This window comes from Typopeltis vanoorti, chromosome 5 (assembly GCF_054136105.1).
Source record: "Typopeltis vanoorti isolate ZY-2024b chromosome 5, IOZ_Tvanoo_1.0, whole genome shotgun sequence".
NCBI lineage: Eukaryota > Metazoa > Arthropoda > Arachnida > Uropygi > Thelyphonidae > Typopeltis > Typopeltis vanoorti.
In genome coordinates, this window is record NC_143553.1 from 12,994,798 (window position 1) to 13,016,286 (window position 21,489).

The 21,489-nt window shown below is 37.4% G+C and overlaps 1 protein-coding gene across 1 annotated transcript in view; it reads right to left on the reverse strand.

Annotated features, from left to right (window-relative positions):
- The window catches only part of fws (Conserved oligomeric Golgi complex subunit 5 four way stop), a 574,187-nt gene that overhangs the window by 118,649 nt on the left and 434,049 nt on the right, over nucleotides 1–21,489 (reverse strand). Inside the window, exon 15 of the mRNA XM_090393051.1 lies at nucleotides 19,065–19,168. Coding sequence (XP_090249177.1) covers nucleotides 19,065–19,168 — 104 coding nt within the window. The remainder of the gene's footprint in view (nucleotides 1–19,064; nucleotides 19,169–21,489) is intronic.

Consider the following 21,489-nt stretch of genomic DNA (forward strand, 5'->3'; position numbering starts at 1 on the left):
CTGTTGGACTTGATTAGGGTTGTAATTATTCGATTCCATGATGAATTACTAGATATTGTTCTTCGTTTATCAAAACAATCTTTAACATTCAATTATCTGTTGGACTTGATTAGGGTTGTAATTATTCGATTCCATGATGATTACTAGATATTGTTCTTCATTTATCAAAACATTTAACCCGTTCTTACGAAAGAAATTTTCAAAGACTTATGCAAAAATATAATTCTTTATATCACAAGCAAAAGAAAAACTTAACCTCTGACATCACTTCTACTAATAAATGGATTTTTAATATTTCCAATCGCCCTTTATCTGATGCCGAAACCAGTGCATTAGCAAAAGGCCTTGATTTTGTAATTATTCCGTATCTTGATTTTTTACATAATATAGAATGCAATCTATCAGGACTTTCTAGCGACAATGCTAACAAACTTCGTTTTGAAGTTGCGTCTTCGTTATTTAAAAGCAAATTACCTCCATGCAACTTATCAAATGCTGAAATCAAAGGGCTAACTTCTTTAAGAAGAGATAATAACATATCTATTTCTAAGGCCAATAAAGGAAAAGCTATTATAATCATGAATAAGACTGACTATGAGACAAAAGTATCCAGCCTTTCAGAAGACACCTCTACCTACCAAGTGATCACGCATAATCCTACAAATTCACAAATTAAACAATTAAATAAATTACTCGATGAGGTTATCAGTTGGGAAAATTACGTGGATAAATTATGCACCTACTTTGGAAGAACTCCCCATCTATGTGGACTCCCGAAAACCCATAAATAAGGCTATCCAGTGCGACCTATCATGAATTGCATTGATTCTCCTACCTATCAAATTGCAAAAGTCTTGTCACATTCTTTAAGTGCTCTCACTGGACATTCCAGATCCTACATAAAAAATTCAACAGATTTTCTTGAAAAAATCAAGGATATAAAAATCAAAGAGTCTGAGTTACCAGTCAGTTTCAACATTGTTTCTCTGTTTACCAATATTCCATTAGCTGACACAATCAAATTATTATATGAAGATTACACTCCAGATATAGCAAAGATTTTTGCATTTGTTATCCATTCAGGTTATTTTAGCTGAAAAACCAAGATCTACAAACAAGTTGAAGGTACTGCCATGGGCAGCCCTCTGTCTCCACCTTTATCAAACTACTTTTTGAAACAATTTGAAGACACTATGTTTTCATCCATTCATCCTCAACCAACTCTTTAGTCACATACTGAAGATGAGCTTTCCACCTTTCTACAACAGATAAATAACCTTCACCCACGTATTCAATTCACCATGGAAAAAGAAAATTCTGGTACTTTACCTTTTTTGGACATCTTCCTTACTCGAACTTCTTCTGGTACCTTATCTACAAGCATCTTTCGAAAGCCCACATTTACTAGCAGATACATTCGTAAAAAGTCTGCTCACCACACATCTCAAAAATTTGGCATTCTTAAATCTCTAATTAATTGAGCACATAAAGTTTGCTCTTCTCCAGTAATCTTACAACAAGAACTTTACATCACTAAAAAGTTAATGGAATCAAATAATTACAACCCTAATCAAGTACAACAGATAATTGAATCTTATGTTCCAATACCTAAGGTTTCTTCAACAGTCCGCAGAGTTCCAATCCCTTACGTTCCAGGAATCTCAGAACCTATAGGTAGAATTTTGAAAAAGTACCAATTGATTCACACGTATGTTCCTATCAACAAAATTTCCTCTTTATTGCCTTCTACAAAAGATAAACTGTCATCTCTATCTTTGGCTGGCATTTACCAAATACCATGTGAATGTGATGTTTCTTATTTTCCACAGAACGACAAACTGGTCGTTCTGTGGAAAAAAGAATTAAAGAACATCAATATTATATTGAATACAACAAACCTCAGAAGTCTGGTCTAGCACAACACAGTATTAACACTACTCATAATATCCAGTGGGATAAAGCTATTCTCCTCCACAGATGCAGGTTCAAATATGAATGCCTTTTTAAAGAAAGTTGTGAAGCTATTTTACACCGACCGAATTTAAAACGAAATGATTGTCTCTCTCTCTCGAAGATCTGGGAGACTTTTATTTTATGTAATCAATAAAAAAAAACAATTATCTTAAATATTAATTAATTATTATTTTCTATCATTTCCTAGCACGTGGCAACAATTGTATTTAATAGGTGATTCACCGAATGTTTGTTACTTGTATTCCATTCCTATAACTGTTTGTGTGACATTGAAGATGTACTATTAGTTTTAGTGTGAAATATCTGTACCTTATTAATTAAAAAGTTATTACTGTGGTCTTACATGTTCTTTTAATAATTGTACTATGCCACAGGTACCTCTAAAAATGTATATATATAGGATGGCCCAGATGTAATGTGGCAGTATGAAGATGAACATTTAAGCAGAAAAATGTTTTTTTTTTTTTTATTTACAGGCTGTGGGATAGATACTAGTGGAGTGTTATTATTATTTGGATTATTTATTAATAATTATAGTTTAATCTTTAAATTTAAATTATAGTGTTGTTAATTGATAATTATTTTAATAAATAAGGCTGGTAAATCTCAAGTGGTTGCACTTGATATTTCCAAAACTTTTTACTGGGTCTGGGACACAGGCTTACTGAACAAACTCTCATTATTTGGTCTGTCCCAGGACTTCTGCAGTTGAATTGCCAGCTTTCTGTCTTAACACACACACTCTATGCATGATGGTCAATGGTTACCACTATGTTCTGTTCTCTCACCAAACCTCTTTCTTCTATATATCAGTGACCTACTTCAGTTGACTTCCAACCTAATACACAGTTTTACAGATGACAGCACATTGCACTCCTCTCTTTCATTTGATAAACCTTACTCTACACAAACCACCTTGACCTACAGAATATCCACAACCACTGTCTTTGATTCTGATCTCTGAGCCATCCTCCAATGGGGTTCAGATAACCCTGTCAAGTTCAATGCTAGCAAAACCCAGTTCTGCCTTATTTTTTGCAAAACAGAACCATTTTATCCCACTTTAGTATTATCTTGGACAAACTCAAAGTTCCAGAAGATGAAATTTCTCTTCTTGGAATCACCTTGACATCAAGCCTCTCCTGGCGTAAACACATCACAACTATTGCATCCTGAGCTTCTAAAAAGCTACAATTTCTCTTTCATTAAAGATGTTATTTCACCCCTGAACAGCTGTTAACTTTTTAAAAATCAATACAGAAGAGAGAAATTACTTATTAATGACCCATCTCTTACCAACTCACTCAGGACCAGCATACTCAACAAACATCTGAACAAATAGCAAGAATCCTTCACAGATATAGTTCATATACCATCTTCAAACCAGTTCACAAGTTGTCATCATTCTTATGGCCTATCAAAGATATATTATCACACCTATCCTTGCCTGATATTTATCAGATACTCTATCCTTGTTATCTTTATAACTTTGTACAGACTAACTGTTCTGCTACTATTAGAATTCAAGAATATCAAAACTGTATATGATTTTTTGAATCTGAAGGTTCAGGCCTTGCTTCTCATGCCATTGACACCAGACATAGAGTTCATTTGAACCACACCAAGATGCTACACTAGGTTCAAATTCGATTGTCTATTTATCAAATCCAGTAAAGACCTACACCACCATCGTATCTTAATCGGACAGATCACATGCTTATTTCTGAGTTTTTAGAAGTGACTGGTGTTAATTGTTTACAATTTTTTAAATATTAATTAATTATACATCTATACCCACATATGAGAACTCTAATAGTATTTCCTCCTACAGTCCAGCTGCAACTGAAACATAAGATATTACATGCATGCTGTATAACCATTCTCGTATTCAGAATTTAAATGATATTACCAGATCTTTTGCCTTCTCCCTGAATGAAGCGAATGGCATATTGAGCAAAATATATAGGAGTAATAATTTCTATTTAGATTTCTCTTACATGTGTGAAGCCATTATGTAAAGAATTATACTATGTCTAATGTGCATTTCATAGCAAGGACCCAGCTATTCAACAAGAAGACGAAGGAGCTATGGAAAACATGGAAACAGAACCAGAGATCCTCAAAAGTGAAGTAGAACAAGCAATCAAAAAATTAAGGAAAAACAAAGCCCCAGGTCTGATTCAATACCAGCTGAAATGCTGAAAAACCTTGGAGAGAATACAGTCAACTGGATACATGATTTATGCAACAAACTGAAAGATCGCCGAATGACTGGACTAGTTCCACCATTATCCCAATCTACAAAAAAGGCAATCACAACAACTACGAAAACTACCACACCATTGCCCTTATCTCACATACCAGCAAGATTTTACTACACATTATTAAGGAGAGATTACAAAATTTTATAGACCATCAGATCTCAGAAGAGCAAGCAAGATTCAGAAAAGGTTGAGGGACTAGAGATCATATATCTAACATCAGACAAAATAATCGAAAAAGCAAGGGAATTTAACTTAAGCCTTTATCAATGCTTTATAGACTACTCCAAGGCCTCTGACTGCATGAGACGGGATATCTTATGAGATATCATGCAAGAATCAGAAATACCAAACCATTTAATAACCTCATAAAGAACTTACATCAAGGAAATCAAGCAACAGTAAGAAATGAAAACTCACTGTCCCCTGCATTCCAATTTGAAAAAGGATCAAGACAAGGATGCATAATCTCACCATTACTATTCAACCTTTACACCAAATCTACAATGAAAAGATATCTAGAAAAGTGGAATGAAAGCATTAAATTAGGTGGCTGAACAATCTAACTTACAATATGCAGATGACACAGTGATAATAGCAACAAGCAAACAGGAATTAAAATCCATCCTAAATCAATTAGAATGGGAAAGCTTAAGCCACGGTTTACGAGTAAATCAAGATAAAACCAAATGATTTTAAACAATGCAGAAAAGATAGATATAGAAGGAATTGAAATTGTCAACCATTTCAACTACCTTGGAGTGATAATAACAAAAAAAGATGGATGTAAAAAAGAGATAAGAAGAAGAATAGCACTAACTAAGAAAGCAATGACTGATTTAACTAAGATCTGGAAAGACAGGCACATCTCCAAAAACACAAAAATTAAGCTTGTAGAAACCTTAGTTTTTTTTATCTTTCTCTATGCTTCTGAGTCTTGGACAATGACAAAAGATGACAGAAGAGGAATTGAGGCGTTCGAGCTCTGGTGCTGGAAAAGATTGTTAAGAGTGTCTTGGACAGAAAAGCGAACAATCAAAAGTATCCTAGAAGAACTGAATATCCACACAAGACTGATAAACATAATTGAAAAGAGAATACTGCAATATTTTGGACACATATCTAGAAGGGAAGGCAACTGCCTGGAAAAAATAATCATCCAGGGCAAACCATGTGGGAAAAGAAAAAGAGGAAAACTCTCCAACAGGTGAATTGACCAAATATCAAGAATCACTGGACTTAAACTAGAACAAGCAATAAGAGAAGCACTGAGAAAGAAACGGTGAAGCATCATCATCAGGAAGGTCACGAGTCCTCAGACATGAGCAGATCCAAAAGAGAGAATGTGCATTTCTATTAAATGACATGAAACCTTACCATGAGCCCCAACCAGAGCTTAATCCTAAATACATGATCTTACTGTCTGCGTAATCAGACTGAAGAAAATTAATCTTCAAATATAAGATAAATACTTAAAGTTGTTAGAGCTGGTCTCAATTAAGGGAGCAGTGCAGTGAATGAGAGCAGCAAAATGTGGCAAGAATATTTTGAACCAAAGCAATTACAAAGAGAAGTTTCCAAGTTTAATCATCTCTGGCATGTAATATTAGATCTGACAAAACCACTCATGTATTAGCCTTCTTACGAAAGGAGCTTCCATAATACAATTTGTATTATACAGTAGCTCTTGAAGATACAAACTGGGATTCTGTGATAAATAAAATATCAAGTTTTGAATGGCCACAAATATTATAAAGTTGATGAGAAAGTGATTTTTATTTTTTTTAATTCAAGAGAATTTTTGGTATATATATATTATTAAAATGACTTCTTGTTGTGTGTTTGGTATTAGTGCTTTTTATTTTAATATTTGTGTTTCATTTTGTTGTATTTGTTATGTACACGGCGTGGAAAGAAGTCAACGGACACCATAGTGTGAAAAACAAACAGCCATGGCACCCACCTTAATAAATGTAGGGCAATGACTGCAGCAATCCTACAGGGCATAATTTTCGCAAGCAAATGATGGCAATCAATGGGAATTTTAGACCATTCTTCCTGTAGGCATGTAATGAGGTCCTGGACTGTTATGTGACAGACATAACAGTCCAGGACTGTTATGTCTGTCATAACCTCACCTGACATTCCAGTTCATTCCACAGATTTTCAATAGGGTTGAGATCAGGGCTCTGTGGAGGCCAGTCAAGTGTCGTGATGTTCATGTTCACAAATGATGCAGTTGCAGCATATAGGTGCTTCTCGTAGAAAGGCTTAGACATTGGTTATACATACTTATTAAATTACTTCATTTAAGTTAGAATTTACAACGTACAAATGATATAAATTAAAATTAAACTTTAATCTGTATTCCAATATTTCGGCAATGTCACGTTGCCATTTTCACAGGAACTTAAAATAAGGACACGTGCATGCAGGCACTACACACAGTAACTGAGGATGAAGCAGGAAGCTGTTGTTTCTCCTAAAAGTCCTGATGTTGCCCCATAGCAGGCTATGTACGTATTCTCAGCCGTTGGGCTAAAGGCTTCTGATGTAAGTCTCCCAAATTTGTGGAAGTCTCATGCAACCAAATTTGTTGAGGTTTGACATGTTTCTTAGGGCTGAGGCTGATTCCATGAATAGCCTTTCAAATTTGAATTTACTATGGTGTATTACCGTGGCTTTCTCCCACCGTATTCTGTGGCGAGTATCCAGAGCATGGTCTGCAAGACTAGAGTAGCTGTACTGGTGAAAATGGATGTAGTCCTTGTGTTCTGAAATTCTGATATTTGCTGTTTGGCCAAAGTAGGAATGCTTATAGCTGCAAGGGACCTGTTATACACCAGGTAGGTCTAAGGGAGGTGGTTGGTCTTTAGTGGAGCAGATAAAGGAAGCCAATTTTTATATGGTCTGTAACAAGAAGTCAAGTTATGTTTTTTTTTAAGATTTTGGTAATTTTTTCCGAGGTGCCTTGGATGTAGGGAATGGTGATGAATTAGAATAATCCTTGTTGTGAAGGGGGGGGAGGGTTAACTGGTGTCAATATTTTTTGGATTTTTTTTTTGAGGGGGGGGGGGGTAGGCATTGGCTGAGAAAGTGTTGAGGATGTGGTTTAGTTCTGTGGTTAGGGCACTGTCATTTGAACAGATAAGTTTAGCCCTGTTGTGTAGTGTCTTAATAACTCCATATTGTTGTGAGGGGGGGGGGGAGGAATTGTTGGTGAACGTATCTACCTGTATGGGTGGGTTTTCTATAAATTGAGAAAACCAAGGTTCCATCAGGCTGGCGGGTGACCAGTGTGTCTAAGAAAAGGAGGCTGTTATTTTTCTCCTTTTCCAGGGTGAACTAGATTCTGGGGTGTTGGTTGTTTAGGTGTGTTAGGGAGGAGAGGAGTATATTAGAGCCATGTGGCCAAATAGCAAACACATCATCAATGTAGCAAAGCCATATAGTTGGTTTTTGTGGGGTAGAGTTTAGTTTTTGTGGGGTAGAGTTTAAGGCTTTCTCTTCAAAAGTCTCCATAAAAAAAGTTGGTCAAGGGTAGGGAGAGTGGTGAACCCATGGTTCACTATATTTGTTATTAAGACACTACACAACAGGGCTAAACTTATCTGTTCAAATGACAATGCCCTAACCACGGAACTAAACCACATCCTCAACACTTTCTCAGCCAATGCCTACCCCCCCCCAAAAAAAAATCCAAAAAATATTGACACCAGTTAACCCCCCCCCCCCTTCACAACAAGGATTATTCTAAATCCATCACCATTCCCTACATCCGAGGCACCTCGGAAAAAATTACCAAAATCTTAAAAAAACATAACTTGACCTCTTGTTACAGACCATATAAAAAATTGGCTTCCCTTATCCGCTCCACTAAAGACCAACCACCTCCCTTAGACCTACCTGGTGTATACCAGGTCCCTTGCAGCTGTAAGCTGTCCTACTTTGGCCAAACAGCAAATATCAGAATTTCAGAACACAAGGACTACATCCGTTTTCACTAGTACAGCCACTCTGGTCTTGGAGACATGCTCTGAATACTTGCCACAGAATACGGTGGAAAAAAGTCACGGCCCCGCAGTAAATTCAAATTTGAAAGGCTATTCATGGAATCAGCCTCAGCCCTAAGAAACATGCCAAACCAAATCTGGTTGCATGAGACTGCCGCAAATTTGGGAGAATTGCATCAGAAGACCTTCAGCCCAACGGCCGTGAATAATACATACATAGCCCACTAGGAGGCACCATCAGGACTTTTAGGAGAAACAACAGCTTCTTGCTTCATCCTCAGTTACTGTGTGTAGTGCCTGCGTGCACGTCTTTATTTTAAATTCCTGTGAAAATGGCAACGTGAGGTTGCCGAAATATTAGAATATAGATTCAAGTTTAATTTTAATTTATATCATTTGTACGTTGTAAATTCTTTAAGTAATTTAATAAGCAAGCAAACAGGTGCATTGTTTTTCTGAAAAAGACAATGGGTAGTTCCATAGAAATGCTACAAAGTAAAGCATTGTATTGTCCATAATGTCCTACCTCTCACAGTTTAGTGTTCATGGCACCACATCGGAGGACAAACCAGGAAAAATAGGACCACACCACACTGCCACCTCCAATTTTAATAGCTGGAGTTATGCACTCCTGTAAGAGACGATTACTGGACATCCATTACACCCATACATCTGCTCAGAAGAGAGAGTAGTGTGATTCGTCACTTCATAACACAATTTTCCAAGCTTCCATGTCCCACTGCACATGCTATTTGCACCAATGAAGATGCTGCATGTTAGTTAGGGTAATGCAGGGCTTGCATATTGCAGTCCTACAATTGAAACTCACGTTGTGAGCTTCGATTCTGAATGTTTTTGTTCATATTCATGCTCCAGTCGATGCCCAAAACACCACATTCAATGTTCAACATGTGAATGGAAGTTTTTACATATAATTCTTCGTAGCATCCTCCTACTGTCATGTTCAGTGAGTGTGATAAATTGTCCATTGCAGGTATTACTTACAGTTGACTCTCTGTGCTTCCACCTCCGTATGGTATCATTGATTATAGGCCTGGGATGGACCAATTTGTCCACATTCTGCTGAACAGATAGAACTGTAACATGGCAGTTTATCACAATGCCTCTTTCAAACTCTGTCAGTCCATATTGCAGACATTTCACCCAGAAGAGTTACAGTGACTTGGGAGCATCATATTTGTCCAATTTATACTGGCTACAAACATGACTCGTTACATGGCATGATGCACTATGCTCATGTAGGTGTCTGTTGCCTTCTTTCCAAGCAGTGTTTGTGGAACTAAGGCTAGTGATTATGGATACCATAGGTCAGGCATGCAAATTTCATTCTATACGAGGGTCAATATATGATGAGTGGTAGCATCACAGGCTGCACACTTTTAGATAGAACTTAAATAAACTCTGCAGTTTTTCAAGGCAATAGTTATATGTATTGAATTACTATATTTGTTAAATCATTTTACTACTGGGAGAACAATATAAAATACTTGAAACTGAGTCTCTGAAACAGATCACTGTAACCAGAGCAGAGCAAGTGACTTTCAATGATGTGTTACTCTGGAGTGCATAGAAATCGACCACTCCCACAGAGAACAAGTAGATTTTATAAACTGGGTAATCTTTTTATAGCAATTTTGATTCCATGTTGAGAATATAAATTGTTTCCATCATCAGAAATAATGAATATAACTAATATATCAATCAGAAAATCTGTGGTCAAAACTAATAGCTAAATTCTTTGTTTTATTATATGTATTATCAATTTAATAGCTAAATTGATAATACAAGATGCATGTAACAATAAGGGAATGGAATTTCTAGAATTCTTGAGGGACAAATGTCTTAGGCAACATGTAATAAAGGAAACAAGAGGTTCAAGAATTTTGGATTTGGTTATAGCATCAGAAGAGTTGATAATAACTGAGATGACATCTCTCCCACCAGTTGGAGAGAGTAACCATATGGTTATGACTTGGAAAATGAACAGACATGCAGGACTATCAAAGAGACGGGAACGTATATGGAATTATAAGGCAGGTGATTATAATAGTCGAAGACGTCAACTTGGGGAAGTTTCATGGAGGGAGGAATTGGAAGGCCGGGATATCATTAGTGCCTGGGAAATTATGAAGGAATATTTGTTAGCAACAATGGTAAGTTGTATACCACCAGTGAACAAGAGGACACAATTTGGAGTAAAGTGGATGACAAACAATATTAAACAGGAATTGCATGTGAAAAAGAGGCTGTGGAAGAGATATAAGGAGACAGGAGAAGAGTATATAGCCAGAAGAGTGACTAGTATGGTAAGGAAGACGAAACTGGAATATGAGAGGAGATTAGCCCTAAGATCCAAAGAAAATCCTAGGGAATTTTTTTAGATATGTGGCCAGTAGGAGGAGAAATGACCATGGAAGAATGATATTATGGGATAAAAATGGGAATAGAGTGACTGATGCAGCAGACATAGTAGAATTGTTCAATGAACACGTTATTGGAGTATTTCATCCTGGAGAGTCAGTTTTAATGCTAGAGGGATAGGGCATGTTCAAGGTTTAGAGGTACAGGAGGAGAGTGTGTTTCAAAGACTGAGTACTCTGGATGTCAGTAAAGCTGTGGGACTGGATGTTATTTCATACGAGTTTGAGAGAATGTGCTAGGGAACTGACAGTGCCTTTGACCTGGCTTTTCAATGAAAGTCTTGCTGCTGGAAAGGTGCCCATGGAATGGAAGGAAGGTAAGATAGTGCCATTGCATAAGGGCAGTAGCAGACTGGAAGTGTCTAATTATAGACCAGTTTGTGTGTCATCAGTAGTTAGTAAGATTTTGGAGATTGTGAAGGACCGTATACAGCATTGGGCAGATGAGGGTAATGTTATCTGTGAGAGTCAACATGGATTTGTGAAGGGGCGCTCTTGTTTTAGCAATATGCTAGCCTTTTATATTAAAGTTACAAGAACATTAGATGAGGGAGAGGCATATACTGCAATTTTCTTAGACTTAGCGAAGGCATTTCACAGGGTGCCACATGATAAGCTGATATTTAAGTTGCAGCGCATGGGTCTTGATGTCAGATTGGTCAACTGGATTCAGGATTGGCTGTCCAATAGGTATCAGAGAGTTGTGTATGGTGGAGCAGTTTCAAGGAAGCAGAGGGTTACAAGTGAGGTCCCACAGGGCTCAGTACCAGGACCTATATTGTTTAACCTTTATATCAATGACATTGTTAGTGGATTGCAAAGGGATATTCAGTTGTTTGCAGATGATGCGAAGTTGGGAAGGATTATTAGTAATAGTGCAGATGCGGTAGCCCTGCAAGAGGATTTGAATAATCTAGATAGATGGGCAAATGAATGGGGTTTTGGTTTAATGCAGCAAAATGCAAAGTCTTGACGTTTGGGAAACATCGATGGGACACTGCATACTCTATGGGAGGAGTTATACTGGAGGAAGTAGGGGAGACAAGAGATCTGGGGTTGATGTTTGATAGAAACCTGAAATTTAGGGGACATATCGCAAAGGTGGCGATGGTAACACAGAGGATTGCTGCAATAATGAGAAGGACACTGACCTGCAGAGATAAAACAGTTATCATTCCGTTGTATAAGACCTTGATCAGACCACACTTAGACTACTGTTCTCAGATTTGGTCCCCAGGATTTGAAGGAGATAAATTAACTGTGGAAAGGGTACAAAGGCAGATAACAAAGATGGTTTTTTCAGGACTGTACAATGATAGTTATGAGGATCGGCTGAGGGAATGTGGACGGCAGAGTTTGGTGGATAGAAGAAGGAGAGGTGATATGATTGAGACTTTTAAACTGTTGAGAAGTGGTTACAGGGTTGACACTGGGGAGTTCTTTTGCTTGGTTGAACAGTGGGAAGGAGTGATGACAAGAGACCATCCCTGGAAGGTTACGAAACGAAACTGTGAGCAAGAGTGTGAGAAGTGGTTTCTTTGCATGGAGGGTGGTTGAACCATGGAATGCATTGCCTGATGGAGTGGTGAGAGCGAGAATGATCAATGAGTTCAAGGAGTGGTATGATAGACTTTGTGTTTCTTGGGGGGGGACCTCCCCTCAATGAGTCTTTTGACTCCACGGAGGCCTGAATAATAATAATAATAACATAATTTAATATAGTTTTTATTCTGCTGCGGACCGCACAAAATCACGTTGTGGGTCTGCTGTTGGCCACCTATGCCATAGGTGATAGACTGAACTTATAGCCTGGAATGAGGAGTTAAGCAATGAATGAAGGGATTTAGAAATGGAATTCTAAATTTAGAATAGATTTAAATAATGGTAATAACAATCAATTACTTGAGAAGTATAAAAAGTAGACCAGGAAACTGACTTGATAAGAACAGCAAAACTGTTCAACAAGTTGTCAACAATTGTATGAATAGAAATTAGCAAATTAGGCCAATTAAAATCCTAGAGTTTTTAGATCTTTCAAGTAGAATGATGAATTATCATGGTTAGATGATGTTAATGGATGGATATGGTAAAATAGTAACTGCCGCAGAGGAAAGAGTTAAGATATTCAGTGAACAACGTATAACAGTGTTTCATTCTCATCAGGGTGGAATCGTGAGAAGCTTAAGTGTAGTGAAAATAGGAGAATATAGTTTAATTGTGCGCAAGTAGGAGATATATGAGGAATTAAATCAGCTTCATGTCAATAAAACAATTGGATTTGATGACATATCACCACATCATTAGGAAATGTTGCAGGAAGGTGGCAGTAGCATTGGAATGCTTGTTTAAAGAGTCTTATGATAGCACAGATCCCAAGCGGGCAGAAATAAGGTAAAATTGGATCAGTGACTGGCTGTCAGATAAGTATCAGAAAGTTGATGTGGTGGTGGTATCCCAAAAAGAAGAAAGTCACCTAGTAGTGTGCCACAGGGGTCTGTATTGGGTAAATTGATGTTCTACTTGTATATTAATGATATTGAGGATGGTTTTAACTGGTGATATGCAACTGTTTGCAGATGATTCAAAATTGAGGAGAAAATAGAGTCAAGCTCTGGCACAGGATGACTTGAATAGATTGTATGAATGAGCAGGAAAGTGGAATACTCAGTTCAATGTTGCAAAGTGTAAGGTTTCGATGGCAAGTAATAATGTGATATATAGTACACAGTGCACCTATTAAGTAATCGCACAATTATTATATCCAAACAAAGAACTATATATGGAATTGTCAATTACACAGATTCAAAATAATCTCTCTCCAACTCCACACGTTTACACCTGTCTTACAGGTTTTTGAAGGCACAGAGGAAGCCCTGAATGGAACCTCCTTTAGTCTCTCGGTTGCTCCCCTTTCAAGACACACTTCATCATATGGAAGATTGAATTTGAAACCAGAAACTGCTTCAGAAGGAGCACACAATGCGCAAGCACATTGTTCTGCAACAGAAACCAATTGTTGTTGTAGAACAGTTCTTTCCTGACACATCACATATGAGCATACAGACATTGCATTATTCCTAAATAATACTGATTGTTCACTGCGGTGCCCTTAGGAACAAATTCGCAGGGGATAATACCAACAGTGTTGAAAAAAACAATGACCATTGTCTTTACATGTGATTTTTGCAACCTGACTTTCTTTTGCTGAGGAGAAGCCATTCCACATCGCTCCATGCTCTGGTGTTTCATTTCCGGATGAAACTGAAATCACCAGTGACAATTCTTTGCAACAAATCACGATCTTGATCGACTACATGGATGAAATTTTGGCAACATGCAACCTGTGGCTCTCTCTCTCTCTGTTCATGTGTCAAGGTGTGCAGCACAAACTTCAAACAAATCTTCCTCTTGTGAAAATTTCTTTCTAAGATTAATGTGGCTGTTTCCTTACCAAGCTGTACAGCAAGTAGCCTAATGCTTATTTGCCTATCATGGGCAAAACTTTCCTTAGCTTTCACATTTTCATTTGTCCATGCAGAAACTGCTTGTCCTCAGCATGGTTCATCCCCCAGGTACTCTCTCCCCCCTCTTTAAACTGAAAACCAGTGGAACACCTGTGCAGGGCTCATAGTAACCACCCCTTGAAGGTACATATCAAAAATTTGATGATGATAATGTATATTTTGTGACAAATGATAACTGACACTGGGTTTAATAGGTCTTGATAATATAAATAGCTAAACCAACTAGTTTTGCCCCATATGCTAGTGGCTTTAGGCAGAACAAAAAATATAGTAAGCAGTAAACATGAACCCTTACTTAACTACACTCAATAGACAAAACATTATAGAGATACCTACCTAATAGCATGTTGGTCCTCCTCTAGCACAAATAACAGTCCTCCTCTAGTACTCTCCAAGGCATTGATTCCACCAGATGCAGGAGGTAATTCCAGCTATGCCTATTGCAGCATTGTCCACAACTGCACCTTAGATGTTGATCATGGATACAGATCTGATGTCTTGCTTTACTACCTCTCAGAGAGATTCAATCAGATTTAAATCTGGGGACTTTTGCGGCCACTGGATGGTACCTAACTCAGACGAGTGTTCCTTGAGCCATGTCCAGATGGCTGCGGCCTGGAGGAGTAGCGCATTGTCCTGCAGAAACAGACCATCACCTGCAGGATATACAAAGGTCATGAAAGTGTGTAAGTGATCAGTCAGAACATTCTGGTAGCTTGCAGCATTTAAAGACCTCTCCAGACACACCAAAGGACCTAATGTGTCACATGAAAAGGCTCTCTAAACCATCACAGGCACTACCTCCTTGAACAGAGTCAACCTGGCATGATGGGACCATGGCCTTATGCAGTTGATGTCACACCGTACCCTCTCGTAAGTTCAGTACAACTGATAACAGGATACATCAGACCACACGACTCTGGTCCACTTTGCAGAGGTTCAATATTGATGTTTCTGACACCAGGTGAGGTGCAATGCATGATGACAAGCTGTCAACAGTAGGTACATGATTAGGGTATCAGCTCTCGTAGCCCATGATATGTAGGGTATGCCATACTGCTCACTTGCTGACACTGCTTGGAACTCCAACATTGAAACTGGATGTTATTTGTGCCGCTGTTGGTCTGTACAAGCCCTGCAGTTGGTCTATACAAGTCCAGTCATGAATTTCATATGGTTGACCATCACTTGCTCGCTGGGCACTGGTACATCTGTTGATGGTATACTCATGGTAGATCCTCGATAAAATGACTCATCTGTCTTGCATCGATACGTCCATGATCAAAGTCAATCGCCATATTTACCTATGTGTGTGTCGATTGTGATACACTGTTGGGAAACCCTGATGTCTGCCTATTTACTGTCTTCATTTGGTTTGGGTACGTTATTATTTTACACTCAATGTTTTGTACATTGCATGTAAAACCGAACATGCAGGAACTTTTACATTACTTTGGTGAAGATGCATGGATTTTGACATATTTATAATCTGGAAACAAGGTGTGGGTTACATGATGTTCTTCATCTATTAACTCCTTCCATCATAAAATTAAATTCACTTTAGAACTTGAAAAAGAAGGAAAATTACTTTTCCTAGATGTTTAAATTTTGAAAAAAGCAGAAGGAGACCTCTCTCTTAGCATATACTGTAAACCCACTCATACAGGTCATTGACCACATTTCTCATCATTGCACTATATATCACAAAAATTAGGTATTATACATATGCTGAAACAAAGGAAAAACTCTATTCTTTCAAGCCCATATATGAGTTCTGTTATATTCACCTAAGCACCACAATCCTTTCACAACATCCTGGAGTTTACAATATTCCATGTTCTTGTGGCCTTGCTCCCACTTGGCAAATATCTAGAAGTTTGAAAATTAGACAAAACGAGCATATTGGAGACATTAATAACAACAGAGAAGACAGCTCAGACCTAGCTTTCCACTTCTCCCACACTCACAATATTGAATGGAAAAAAGAGCTCCATGCCTTACACAGAAGACAACTTCAGTGCCTGCAACATCAAAGAGGCTACAATGGTTATCCACTAACAAGGCACACACTCAACATAAGCCTAGGAATGATTTTATCTAATTGGAAGTCACTCATTAGATCATTCCACACATCTTCAACAAAAAGACTTCAACTTTTTTTGCAGACTATCATGCATACCTACTGAACAATGACTGACCCATGCCAGCTACCATGCTCCACATGTTTCTGTTTTTTAATTTTATGTAATGGTTCCTACATGCTCGGTTTTAGTTGTGTAATGACTCATGTTTACCATTTGTATTTTTTTGTTCTTCATAACCCAGAAGAAGTCACTAGCATATGTGGTGAAACTAGCTGGTTGAACTATTTATATTATCACAACCTATTAAACCCAGTATCAGTCATCATTTGTCACGTTTGTTTTTTGGTCAAAAAATCTACATACTCATAATGTATATTTTGGTAGAGCCTCTGCTACTAATGGCTCAGTTAAGTAAGTTTGAGCGTGGTTAGTAGTTGGAAGGGGACCAATCGTTCGATGCTGTTGGCACACTCTCCCTCGATGAGTCTTTGGACTCCCTGGAGGTGTTAAATAATAATAATAATAATAATATTTTGCTTACCAACTGTGTGTTCTTCAACTAGTTTTTCTGTAGGTCAGAACCAAATTCCCAGGTGGAAAAACCTTCCCAATTCCATAGTCTAGGATCATTGCAGTCACAAAAACACTTTCAGCTGATGTTTGTAGAAATATCAGTGACATACTGAAAGATTTCAACTTAGATCCCTTCAATCAATTGGTTGAAATTTGGTGCTACAGTTATCAGACCTCTTTGCCTTCTACTTGGTACTTAGCAGCCTTTATCAATCTTAGTTAAATTATTTACATTTATGAATATAAAATCAAATCACTTGCGGCAAGGCTCTAAGAGTTTGGTTAAAAAAATTGATTGAAGAGTAGATATAAGAGTTCTCAAAAAAAGAGGTGGTATCGATGGGAGAATCATATTAAAATTGGAGATATTAAATTAAGAAAGAACTTGACTGTTAGCATTCAGGATTGTGTTAGTAGAACTAATCTCAGGTGATGTGGTCACTTTAACAGAATGGGAGAGGAAAAGTAAGCAAAACAGGCATTACGTTTTTGTGCCAGGATGGTGTAAAATGTTGTTCAAAGCTGCTGCATATTGTAAATGATGGTAGGTTGCATGTATTAATGTTTGCTGATTACTGCACATACACTCATTCTATTTTCTTATATTATTCTGCAATCTATATCTTCCCTTTCTATGTATCTAATTCCCTTCTTTATACTGAATCAATCTTATTCTTTTTGTTATCCTTACTCTACCTTCCGTAACTCTATATTCTTATACATGAGAGCACTAGAAATTTGTTTTCGTTAATGACTGCGCCACCAGTGGTCCCGTCATGGTATAAGAAATAGTAGTACTTCCAGTAGGTCTTTATCTAATACAAATCCTCTCCTAATTAAATTACAGTCGTGGTCTTTTTTTTTATGCACTCCTTATCTTATCTATCATTTAACTCCCCCGCTCACAGGATCGAGTTTATTTGGAAACAGTGCATTACATATTAAAGATCAGGTGGTACTCATTGAATATAAACAACAAGCATGTTTATTAAATACTAAGACTGAATATACAATTCATGCAATAGGGAGATTGCTTTTTGTATCTTTAATTTAAGCTATACTCAATATGACAAACTTCTACAGCAAACTCCCACAAATATGTAACATTTCTTACAAAATCACTGCAATAAAATTCATAACTCCTATTTTTAGCAAACTATTTTAGAACAGAATCTCTATAGTAATTTTCTGCAATTATGCAGCATAAAGCCTTAGAATTCCTTACAATTAAACTTTTGGCCCAATTACTTCTTAGGAATTTACTGTGCTCTGATATATACACTTAATAATTCCAACCATAAATTTGCATCGATTACTTTCAGGCTATATCTATCTTAGCCAATAAACTTAGCAGTCCATTTAAGGTAGTTCTCTTACATCACACACAAAATAATATGCAACAAATAACTCACGAGTTCTTTCTCCTTTTAGTGTACCTCTTCTCTGTTCATCTCAGAGTCCTTAGTTTCCTTTTCCGTCTCGGGTTTTGGTTTCTTTCCTTAGAGGTTCTCGGAGCACCGGCGTCTCATTCAGAATGGTTGGCGGGGTCTGGAATGCAATTTCTCAGCATCTTGAAGCTCAGGCGAAGGGGTCCAATGGTCGGAGCATATGCAGATTTATCTGATTGGCAAAGCATCGGGTCCAGCTTGGCTACTCTCCCTCTATGGCTAATAGCTTCTGGTAACCGTCATTTTTGATCTGGATGACTTGCAGTGGATCAACCTCCTTCTCCTCTTTATCTCCTTTTGACTTCCGTGTGTCCTAGCCAAAAAATTTCGATCTTGATAGTTGAAGATCCATGACTTATATTCATCCTTTCAGGGACCCTGGGTTAAGGATTGAGACTCCCCGAACATTTCCTCATGATTCTCTTGATCTTCTATTAATGCCGACTTCTCTTTCTCCCTTTTAGTGCATCTTTAATCTGTTTTACTGGACTGCGGAACTATGTTTGATTCACGCCGCCCCTTTTACCACTGACCTTGAAGGTGGTCTTAGACTGAGCTTGTAAACAAAGAAGCTCTCTTACACTTCAATCAGAGCACTAACAAAACATAAGATCTGACAATAATAGAGTGCTGACTGGTGACAGACTAATTTGGAAGAAAATTGTTGACATGACATTAGTAATAACTTGAAATAGTTTCCAGTTTTCCATACAAAGTATAATAAAAATAAACATTTTGATACTCACCCTGAAAAATCTTCTTCATGCATAGTTATAATTATGGACTTGATAGCATTATAAATGCCATTCAGCAAAGGCATAATTGTACTCTTGATCAAGTCTGTAACACACTAAAAAAATAATAATACTTAATATTTGATTGATAAAAATGTAAATTATTAGGAGCTACTAAAATAATACAAATAAAATAAAATAATACACTATAACTTTGGTTTAACACACCTCATAGGAATGTTATACAAAATAAATTTTAGTGTTATTAACCAGGAAGCATTGTAACTGACATAATACAATAAAAGAATCACTTAAGAGTTTAAATGAGATAACTGGGAGAAGACTTCCATGAAGCCTATAAGGAATGCAGAGAACTCATAGGCTTGATGGAAGTCATCTCCCAGTCCAATCCTATATCCCATTATTAGGAAGGTGAATGAACAAGGAGAGCTTGATAGTTTGAGACAGCCTACCAAAGTGTATTTTATCTGAAACCATATCCATTCAGATGGCAAAACAAAACCAAAAAAAAAAAAAAAAACTTTTAAAATATTCAGACATCTAGTCAGGATGAGATTTCATTTCTTGAGCTGACTTATATCTCAGCCCTGTTCTGGTACAAACACATTACATTCATACCAGCCTGGTTGGCCAGGTATTGATGTAATGTGTTTGTACATGGATTGGCCAGCCTGGTTGGCAGAGTGATTTGTGTATCCATTCTCCAGCCAAAAGGCTGCAAGTTCGAATCCCGCTGTGGACATGGATGTTTGTGATTGTTTGGGAAAATCGAGTGGTGGTGGTGGTGGTGGGTGGTAGATGGTGCTGGTATAGATGATGATGGTAGTTACAGTTGGTGAAGACAGACTTGTAGAGTAAGTGCCCTCCCTCGATGAGTCTTTGGACTTCCTGGAGGTGTCATGTAATTATAATAATAATAATATACCCTTCAGCAGCCTCTAAAAAACTTGATATCTCTTCCATTCTAGTTAACACCTCTACAACTCCCAACACTAGATAAATCCAAAATTTACCAACCTTAATACTGCTCTCACATTTAGGTAATGTGCACCAAAAGCTTCTATATAATGCTTGCTGTTATCCAGAAATGACAATCCACTTAATATCTTTCTCAGATTCCCAATACTTGTTTTCTCATCGATTTTGACAGTAGAGCTGAGAAGGAGGGCCATAATAGTGAATGACTAGATGCGTAGATTATGCAGGAGGATGGTGTGGAATATGTGGATGTGTGGAGTGAGTTTGACCGGTTAAAGGACTTATACAAGAAGGATGGTTTGCATCTGAATGGATTTGGTGTTCGGCGACTGGAAAAAATTGTTTAATGAATGAATGAAGTGAAAGTGGATGTGCAGAATCAAGGAAATTAGAGCTTTTTTTTGGGGGGGGGGGGTAAGCTGTTGAGGGTATGCAGATATCAGTGAAGCAGTAGAGTGTAAGAATGTGTATAATAAGTCTAAGTTAGTACCCATGGGTTACAAACCAGAATGGGATAGTTAGCATAAAGCATCAGGATAGGGATAGGCCTAAGGTGCATTTGCACTTTATGTACACTAATGCTAGGAGCATTAGGAACAAGCAGGAGGAATTTTTGAGATTGGTTGGCTCATTCCGGCCAAAGGTCAACGTGTAAATAACATAGGCATTACTGAGACATGGTTAACAGAAGATGATATTGTTAGTGGGATAGAATGTGAAGGGTATAGTGTGTTCAGGGAGGATAGAGAGAAAAGAATGATGGAATGTTATTGCTGATAGTGGATGAACTGCAACCAAAGAGAGTAGAAGTTCAACTGCAGGAACACTCAAAATAACACATTTGAAGATATCTATTGTGAGACTGAGGCCAGCAGAACAAAATATACAGTTGGATGCTTCTATAGAAAAGGGGACAGAAAAGATGGAGATAGTATGCATTGGCAAACAGACTCAATGAAATTTCATGCAGTTACTAAGGGATAATTACCTCAGACAACTGTAATGGAATATACTAGGGGTTTGAGAGTGCTCGATCTATAACTTCATCTTAGAATTTGTCTATAATGAATATGACCACATTGCCACCAATTGGTGAGAGTGATCATATATGGTCTTGACCTGCGAGGTGGCTAAACACGAGGGATTTTCAGTTAAGATGGAGTATAAGTGGAATTATAGGGCTGGTAAGTATGACAAGCTTAGGAGATATTGCTTGTGTCATGTAAAACTGCAAGGGCTGGACTGCATACCTAAAGTCAGGAGAGTAAATCAAGTGAGATATTCATTGAATGAATATAAAATGAACATATGAATGAATATAAAATCAAGTTTTATATTCATTCATATGTGACAAAAATATGTTGTAAAAGTGAGGTAAATAAAATAATGTTAAAATTTGAAATCTCATTTTTCTTAAAAACAACTAATCATAGAATTT